Raw genomic sequence first — 10206 nt, 5'->3', positions numbered from 1 at the left:
ACAACCCCAACTCTCTCAACCTGTCCTCACAGCAGAGGTGCTCCAGTCCTCGGATCATCTTTGTGGCCTCCTCCCAACTTGCTCCAACAGGTCCATGTCCTCCTAGTGCTGAGGACCCCAGAGCTGAAGGCAGTACTGCAGGGGGGTCTCACCAGAGCAGAGGGGCAGAATCCCCTCCCTCGACCTGCCTGTCACACTGCTTTGGATGTAGCCCAGGACACAGTTGGCTTTCTGGGCCACAAGTGCACATTGCCAGGTCATGTCCAGCTTTTCATCCACCAGTAGCCTCAAGTCCTTCTCCTCAGGGCTCCCCTCAATCCCTTCATCCCCCAGCCTGTATTGATACAGGGACTTAACTTGACTCAGGTGCAGGACCTTGTACTTGGCCTTGTTGAACCTCGTGAGGTTCACACAAGCCCACTTCCCAAGTTTGTCCAGGTCCCTCTGGATGGTATCCTGTCCCTCAGGTGTGTCAGCTGCACCACTGAGTTGTCTGCAAACTTGTTGAGAGTACACTTGATCCCACTGTCCATGTAGTTAATGAAGGTATTAAACAGTATTGGTCCCAGTAGTGTCCCCCTGAGGGACACTGCTTGTCACTGATCTCCATCTGGACTTTGAGCCATTGACCACCACCCTCTGGATGCGACCATCCAACCGATTCCTCATCCACTGAACAATCCACCCATCAAATCCATACCTCTCCAATTTAGAGAGAAGGATGTTGTGGGGAACCGTGTCAAAGGCCTTACAGAAGTCCAAATAGACAACATCCATAGCTCTTCCCTTGTCCACTGATGCAGGCACTCCATCACAGAAGGCCAGTAGATTGGTCAGGCAGGACTTACCCTTGGTGAAGCCATGCTGGCTGTCTCAGATCACCTCCCTGTCCTCCATGTGCCTCAGCATAACTTCTAGGAGGATCTGTTCCACGATCTTCCCAGGCACAGAGGTGAGGCTGACGGGTCGGTAGTTCCCAGGGTCCTCCTTTCTACCCTTTTTAAAGGTAGAGACCTTTGTAAGCAGGGCCTTTGGCAGTCCTGGGGTAACGGAGTGATGTGCTTTGACGAACAAATACATTGCAGTGATTAAGTGACCATTTGTAGCTTCCAGGTTCTTTGTTTATTTTTAATGCAGTAATTACATAATAACCTTACCAAACTTATCCCTGTACGTAAAATTTTCTGCTCCAGCTAACTGATTCAATTCCAGTCATAATCGAATCTTCTAAATGATCCATTACCCTCTTTTTTTTTTTTTTAATTCCTATAGGGAGCTAGATGTCTATGTCAGCTGTTTCAAATACGTCATTTTTGTCACCCAGCTTTAAAGAAGAAAGGATGACACATTTCATTTTGAAAGTAATGTGTAGTTTTATAGCTATGTACCATTGGAGAAAAATTTTGGAAACTGAGAATACATAGATTTGAAAGTCACCCAATACAGTATTTTTCCTTTTAGAGACTCAATACTTTTGTCAGCTCCAATACTTGAATAGGAATGAGTATGTTGAGTGAGCTCATCAGCATGGCAAGAATATGGAGACAGTATGTAGGGAACAAAATTAACTTCCATGCCAGAGAGGAAGATATAAGTTAATGACAGTATAGACATGATGACATCAGTAAAGATACTGCTGCAAGCTGAAATGGAGACATTTTAACCAAACCAAAATGAAATGTGTAGTGAAGGTTTTATTTCAGGATAACTTTATTCCTGTGCATTTGCAGCTCAGATTTAATGCTATTTTAACACAGAGCAGTATTTTGTTTAGTTTAGTATACGGTTTTTTGTTTGTTTTATAACTATATATTGTATGAACAAAATATATTTGTGATATAACATGAAAGTTTTTAATACAGATTATTCACATGCTAGGAAATGTGAAATATAATCTTGATAAAACAATCCTTACTTTGTGCCCATGTGGATTATTGTGCTGATTGTTGATACTGAGTGTCATAGTTATGTCATAAAATCTAATGATATGACGTGGTTAATTTTTTTCCTTCCAAACATTTATTACTGGGGAGAGTCAGCAGAACACCGGTACTTCTTTCTCTGAATATTGATGTGAATACAAGAAATAATTTTGATGAATGATTGCTATGATTCTTGTGTCTTTTCAGCTGTTATATTATGAAGCATATAATAGCTTTTTCCTATCTTGTCTGACATTTGTTAAAAATTCATTAATAAGATGGTGTGTTCCTTTTCAATTCTCTTTTTTTCCCCAGATACTTTTTAGATAAATGTTACTTCCTTTTCTCTCATCTCACCATATTGCAGAACACTTATGCTAAAGCCCAAGAAAACTGGATGTTGCTTACAGCCAATCAAATCAAAACAGGCTTTTTTACATACATGTTTTTCCTAGCTACATTTTATTTTTATTGTTATTATTTGTTTAGCACCAACAGTGATAAAGATGAATGCAGGGAATATTTTCAAATTTTATGAAGTCATTGAGTTAAGATAGATAAAAGCATATGTTTACTTAATAATATTTAATAAATTCTCTACTACAGGAAGTCTAGCAGTGTTCTAGAGTCTTGTAAAGAATTATTACATTACAAATAAGTAGTTGTAGTTTTGAGGGAATTAAAAAATTGCTAACAGACTACCACTGACTGCGTGTATCTAAGAATGTGGTAGTTACTTTATGAACCTGTTAATAATTTTTAGTGATGATACTTAGACACCACTTTCAAGCATTTTCAGCAGTATTTACTTGTATCATGGAAGTACTGTCAAATGATAGAAGGCTTAAAGGTGCCTGGCATTGAGACACATCGCCATTCCTAAGTTATGGAAGAGTACACAGAACTAGGAAAGCACAGCAGGTGGTGGAGAAATGGCTTTAGAATGGCCATTCATTTATTATGAAATTCACATTTGAGATTAATTGTATTTTAGTTGTTTTATGTGCTAGCAGTTTACTAGTCTCTAAGTTTCTTGTTTACCTTATTCTTATATTTTATCATCTGTACTTTAAAGAATTCCTTTTGTTGTATGATAATTTGCGTAACGACAGGTTTCAATCAGAAAGAATACTTCAACTCAGTGAGGTATAATAATGGATATCATATCAGCTAGTTAAAAATTATTTTTCAACTAGAAAAAAAAATCTTTTGGGGTTGAGACTTTCAGCAGAAGCAGAAATATGAGTGAAATTGCAGGGATTGAAATATTTCTTTAATATGGAAAGCATATTTGATAAAATGAACTCCTCTACACTCTTAAAATTCTACATATTTAATCTTCAGGAATTACAATGCATTATATTTTCATTTTGTGTATACTTTTTTTAGAGCTGATGAAGTCCAAAATGAGTGATTTAGGAAAAATTCAACTTTATTTATTGAGCATAAAACAGCATGTATTGAGTTTAAAGGCTTAATGTCTATAAAGATGTATATATAAAAATATATATAAAGATTCGGCTTGAGTACTTGATGTTATATTTTAATACATAGCTTGTACTCATGCATGTGTGACACTGAAATTAACAGATGTTTTGCCAGTGTAAGGCCTGTCTAATAGCATTTATTCTCCGGACTAAGCGGAGCTCTTGAAAAGTATAAAATATAAAGACAATTCAAAGGAGAAGCGTTCATCTTAGAATAGTTGAGTTGAAAGTAACTTCTTCCCTTTCCATCTTCTTGTTTATTGTGTTTACTCTAAGTATTTCATAATCTCATATCAAAAAAAAAAAAAAAAAAAAAAAAAGAACACTCTGTAGAAGTAGGATCACTGCACTCCATGGCTGTGGGGTTAGTGGTAGCAGCAAACAAACCTCTCCATATGGCTTAGCTCCAAGGGACAGTGTGAGAAGCATTCACTGTATGGATTACAAGAAAATTAACAATTTCAGTGGTGCACTTGTCAATTAAATCTCCTATTTACTTTTTGCAAGTTTGTTGCCTAGAAATTCAAGCTAAAACTTGTGGTTTTACCCAATGTATGCTTTCTGGCATGTGGTTGCTTGTAGTGATTTAAAAAAACAAAACAAAACAAAAATCAACAAAAAAAAAAAACCCAAACAAAAAAATAGAATGAATAGAAAATGTTTGAGTCTCTGCTTTTGAAGAGTATGATGAAAAAGTTTCCTTGGTTTGGTAGGTGGCTGGAGAAGGTCTATAATGTGGGAATACATGTACATACATTTCTAAGTGGTCAGCTTTTTCTCATATAAATGGAAAACACCCAAGATAAAATAGACTTGGGTTTTTTGAGTTTGTTTTTGTTTTTTTTTTTAATTCTGGTCAATTACTTTAAATGTTTCATTTAGTATGAAGTATTTTTGCTATTGTTGTGATGGTTTTGTAAATGACAGAAAATTCAAACCGCTGGCTAATTATTTGGTATTTTCTTGACATCAGTTGGCAAGCACAACAAAGTGCAAAAACCTGTGCTAATAGCACAGATAACAGTGTTAGCAGTAAGCACATCTTACAGAAATGGGGATATCTTCACAAGCCAGCAGCCCCATTAATTTAGTACACTTTGTATGCAATGGGTGGCCAACTTCATATCAATGCTGCCATCACACACATATATATATATGTACACACCTGTTAACATTGCATGGAGAAAGAAACAGTGAAAAGCATTGTCAAGCTGAAGAAGGGACCATGATCTTTGGGGGTTATCATCAAAGGAATGGTTGCTTTTAGAAGACATGTTTGTGGTGGGTTTTTTGGTGGTGGATTTTTATTTTTTTCTTGGTCTACTTTGTTACTAGTTACCTAGACAGCCTGATTTCCATGGAAAATGCCACTCTTCTGCCTTTAAGCTGTTTGGCGATGCCCATTTCTGCTGTTCTTCTACAGTGCTGTTGAAAGAAGTGTGCATAACCATTCTTTTAGTCTGTAGATTATGCAGATGCATCTCCCTACAAGCATTCTTATAAACTTATCAAAAAAATATTGTATAGTGAAAGTAGTATAGCTGATGTTAGGCTTGTGAACAAGTGAATAATAAATCTTACAATGGAAGAAAAATAAAAGATTGTTGGGTCTAAAACTCAAAGTGACTAGAAATAGGAAATAATTTTTTAAAAAAGAAGCACTGATCAATTTTCAGTGGCATCTGAAGCAAATGACAATATTTTATTGTAGCTATATCGAAGCTGTGATGTCATGATTTTCTGGTGGTTTGTGTGTGGGGGGTGTGTGTGCGTGTGTGTATGTTTCTGTTCCGTTTTTGTTGAACTCCCAGGAAGAGGTTTAAACATGAAGGCAAAACTTTCAAACCTTAGCATGGCTAAATATGAAGCAAAGCTGCCATTTTTTTTTTTTCCTTTTTGTGCCTCCATCTAGATCTGTCACATAATTTAAAGAAAAAAGAAAGATACAATTTAACCACAGGAGAGCTAATAGTGTGAAAAAAAAACCCTGATGAATTTTGTTTCCGCAGCACGATATTATCAAAGATTTAAGAAACAAATTTGCCAGCCTCGGCGAGAACTCTCTGGTAACAGCATAAATATCTGTGTTGGTTTGCTTTTGAGTTAAAGGTTTCTTTTTCATTCATTTGAACATATTTCTCTCTTTTACCTCTTCTTTTTTAATTTATTATTCATACCCTCTATTTAGCAAGCCTTCATTTTTTAAACCTCTTCCATCTTCCAATGTCTTTTTTCCGTAATTTGGATGGAAAGTTTATGGCAGCAAAGCTGTCATTCTGGCTACTTCTGCTGCAGCTGTTCCTGCTTTTAGGTCATACATGTTTTGGGCGTTGTGTTTTTGGACATGATACTAACTGATTGTGTCATGTTCCTCTTGAGTAAGCTTTTTACCACGCCATCCGATGGACTCACTGTCATAGGGCTCTATGCAACTTCCATTTTGCAACTTATACTGCTTAGTCATCCTCAATTCTCCAGCAAACTTCAATTAACTTGGTGAAAGTTCAAACTCATCTGGAATTAACTGTGCCTTTATGTTTGCTCTTTATGTTCTTCTTTATGTTTTCGGTAGTAGTTTAAATTATAAAGAACAAACTTCACCATTGCTCAAGCAACGCCATGCAGTATTGTTTGTTGCCGCTAGAGAATGCAAAATATAAAAGCACAGTGTATTCTATCAAATATTCTGTTGGTAGGGTGGACAATCTATATTGTAATATAATGATATGTTTTGAAAAAAATTCTAAGATGCTTCTGTTACTCTGGTATTCAGCAACAACTTGCAACTCAAGAACCGCATACTGAGCAGTATGAAGTTATGGTCACACTAGAGAAGATTATTAAGAGTATGAACTGTTGCACAAAAACACAGCACAAAAGTGCAAGTTTGACATATGCAGTATATATATATAATGAACATGGGCTTTGAACTAACCTAATGATTTACAATTGAGATGACTCTTTTCAGATAAACTGCTAAAAGCATATTAAAGAAAACTACTAAGGGGAGAATATTACTTGAACATGTTAAATATCTGTTCAGTAGCATTGTATGTATTAAAATGGTCCATGATGTTGCCATAGAGCCCATATACTAAGAGAAAGCCAAAAGCCTTTGGAGAACTGATAGTAACTGAAGTCCTCATCTTAAATGACTGGAATTTTTATTCAGGAAAAAGAAATGGAGAAGCAAAAACTTCTGTATCAACAAGCCAGACTGCATGATCGTGGTGCTGCTGAGATGGTTCTGCAGACAATCAGTGCTAGTAAAGGTAATATTTTGTTGTATAGATTACACATTAAACCTTATTTCTGATGATCTTTGAAATTATTGTAGTTCTTATTGGGCAAAACCTGCAGATGTTTGGCACTAAAGTTTGCTTTCAAAATACACCCAAAGTTTCAAAAATTATTGACAGCTAATCCAGAAAAGTATAATGAATAATTCTCATGAGGTGATTGTTGTTATTAGTAATAATAATAATAATAATTATTATTATTATTTTTCTAGTGATGATTGAGAGGAAGTGTGAAAAAGTTCATAGCTTTAGCAGTATGCAATGACAAAAAGACCCTCGAATTCTGGGATGTATACAATTCTGAAGTAGGTGTAAACTTTGGTCTTTTTATCCTCCACTCTCCAAATACCTACTTCATGGGTGTACTTTGATAAAACATTTCAGAAATGTAAATGATGCATTTGTCCCTTAGACATCGTCTTACTCTAAGGTTTGATGTTTTCCTTATCTGTTCTGCAATTTATTTCTACATTAGTGATGTTTTAAAAATTCCTGTTTACAGATTTCATTTACTGTAAATAAATGCTTTGGATCACTGTCATTTTCTGAAGAAACAGGAAAAAAACCTCTAGACTGGCATGCAGAGGAGACACATTGTTAAACTGGAAAGCTAGCTTAAAATTGTGCACCCAACCTTAAATCAACTGTTGGATGCTCTAGTGAATGAAACATGATTTATATTCATTGAGCTCAGTTCTTTCTGTCTTATAACTTTCTTCTTTTGTGTGCTGTGTATACATTACACTATGTCTGCAAGCACGCAGGAGGATATAAAGTCACACTAGAGGTGATGAAAGAACACCAGGTCTATTTTACAAGAGAAACAAAAAGGCCTCTCCTGATGAATTACCATTTAAGTCATTGTATGGATAAGTTAATAGAACATTCTTATTTTATATATGATCTAAAAGTATATTTTAAAATAATTTTAAGGTGAGATGGGGCCAATGGTTGCAGCTACCCTAAAGCTAGGGATTGCTATCTTAAATGGAGGAAATTCTACCGTTCAACAGGTAAGGTGCTAATTTATTTTCACCCATTCTAGTTAGTACAGATCTTTATACCAGGTCATTATTATTGTAGTAGTGCATTATGTAACAGGACTATTTGTCAGATGCTGTTTATCCTCTTACACTAGTTCCCAGAAGAAAATAGTGTGCAAAAGTACCTTGTTTGCTAGGTATATATTTCTTATTCGTATACATATAATTCATCTACAGAATACAAGGCTGGAGGAATTTGTTTTGCACTTTGACCAGAAGGGGTAAATTTTATGTTAATTCATTAACTTTTAGAGCAGTTCTGTGGGAGGGAAGGATTTCTTCGGAGATTGCCATTCTCCTGTAGCGAGCAGAGCAAAATTGATGACCCTAGTCTCCACCAAAAAAAAATATTACACAACTTCAGAAGTCCTTAACTTATGCCATGGAGAGTCTTGGCGAGAAAAGCAGAGAACTCAAGTATGATTTTCTAATCTATAGTAAGATAATGTGCTGAGCAGTGGACAAGTCGGATATGTTAACGGTGTTCTGCACTGTTGAAGAGAAGTGACTGATACAGAGCACATTCAGTGTTCTGTACTAGGTGAAGATTCCCGAGTCCAGAAGGCTTCATACTTGCCGGTACTACATTGCTGTAGGGCAGTTTGAGGGGTACAGACAACTGGGAACAGTTAAGGTCCCAAGTTAAGCAACCACTGAAGCAGCTGAATGCAGACAAAAATAATGTTCTTTTCAGGGGCTGTCATTACCAGGAATTAACCAGAAAGACCACAAATGGTGCAGAAAAGTTATCTGCTTGAACCGTTGGCAGTTCTTCGTGATGTCATCACATTAAATTACTTAGGAAAATAGTGATATTTGTACGTACTTATTTAATCTGAATTTGTAATGCTCCAATCTACATTCTTTCAAATGATTTGATAAAGTCTTAACTAATCAGAATGCGGGAAACAGTTACAGGTACAGTTACAATAATACTAATACTATTAGTCCTAATTACATACTTATACAAGCACTAGTAATACAGTTAGAACTGCTATTTTTCAGTTGCCTCATTTCTACCTGTTTTCTCTGGTGTTATGCTCACCTTTCTGATTTTCCTTCAGGTCCTAAGATCAACTCTTCAGTCTTCCTTGGGAAGAATGGTATGGGTGGGGGGAGAGGTACAGAAGTGGTTTTGAAAAGTCGTCATCATCATCCTCTGGAGTTCTTTGCTCTGATTAGTATGGTGTTGTTCATGGGGGTGTTCTTTTTCTGTGATCTTGGGTCTACTTGGGGTTACGCTGATACATTTTGTTAACACTGTCTGCTTATATGCTCCTTCATTTTGAAGGCTACTTATTATCCATTTTTCCTGTTATTTTTGTTACTTGCAAGAAGAGTTTTGCCTCGTTCACAACATGAATTCTTGTAGCACTCCTGCTAAGATTGATCTTTGAGCATTGTGATTTTTGTTCACAACTAGGACCTCTGGTATCATCCCGTATCTTCACTCAACACCACATTGCATTCTAGAAATCAGAGTTCACTCCACTGAATAACTTCTGGTTATTGCAATCTATTATCAGATAGGTATTACACATTACAATAAAACTAAAACAAATTTTACAAATACTCACATGACTACTAACACGCTGTTGCAACTAAAATAATCTAAAAAACCCTGGGGTTATGACAAACCCAGTCTGATGCTGAAACGGTACTGTCAATACAAATTTGTAGCCTAGTAGTGTCAAGATTGTATTTATATTAAACACTAAATTCTGCTGGCTGTGTTGACTTTAGTTACTATCTTTATTTTCCATGTTTTAGGAAGGAATATCCAGTATCGATGATCTTCTTTTGTGTAAAGGACATGAGCATTAAATGTTCTTTTTATTTTTGATACCTGGATTTTTCTCTGCAAGACTTTTTAATTTGTAAACATTAGAGCTATTTCAAAACACCAACATCACTAGTAATCTAGAAACCATATAGTATTAAGTTAATTAGATTAACACATAGTATAAATATTAATTCTCTGCATAAATTATTTGTGTTTACTGCAGAAAATGCTTGACTACCTCAAGGATAAAAAGGATGTGGGATTCTTTCAGAGCCTTGCTGGTCTTATGCAGTCCTGTAGGTAAGAAAACATCCAGCTTAAAAGTTTATTATTTTGCTTTTAGGTTTTATTCCACAGGGTTCACAGTTTTGGAAAGAACTTCTACATACTTTTTGCAAACAGCACCTGGGGACTGTAATGTGCTGGATTTGGGGTAAAGGACAAGGTGGTGCTCATGATATGAAAATCTTCATATGATATCAATCTACCTTGGTAAAAGAGCTCTTTTCACAAATGTTTATGGCATTTGTGTCTACTTGAGATACGCCAGAAAACAACTCCAGAGTTAGGAACATTCCTCAGGGGCAAATTCTTAACTCAGTGGGTATCCTGTAATCCTGCAGAGACCAGGTTAATGATCAATGTTAAGTAACGATAAAGATTTTGGGAAAA

The 10206-nt window shown here is 36.0% G+C and overlaps 1 protein-coding gene across 1 annotated transcript in view; it reads left to right on the top strand.

Moving 5' to 3' along the window:
* The window catches only part of LOC104158080 (ryanodine receptor 2-like), a gene marked incomplete at both ends in the record, with an annotated part of 71141 nt that extends 61307 nt beyond the window's left edge, over window positions 1-9834 (top strand). The window contains 3 exons of the mRNA XM_009695639.1: window positions 6582-6681; window positions 7642-7721; window positions 9758-9834. Coding sequence (XP_009693941.1) covers window positions 6582-6681; window positions 7642-7721; window positions 9758-9834 — 257 coding nt within the window. The remainder of the gene's footprint in view (window positions 1-6581; window positions 6682-7641; window positions 7722-9757) is intronic.
* Window positions 9835-10206: the final 372 nt, after the last annotated feature.

Source organism: Cariama cristata, unplaced genomic scaffold (assembly GCF_000690535.1).
Source record: "Cariama cristata isolate BGI_N322 unplaced genomic scaffold, ASM69053v1 scaffold12222, whole genome shotgun sequence".
Taxonomy (NCBI): domain Eukaryota; kingdom Metazoa; phylum Chordata; class Aves; order Cariamiformes; family Cariamidae; genus Cariama; species Cariama cristata.
Note: the sequence above shows the minus strand (reverse complement) of the source record. Positions and strands in the feature narration are given on the sequence as shown.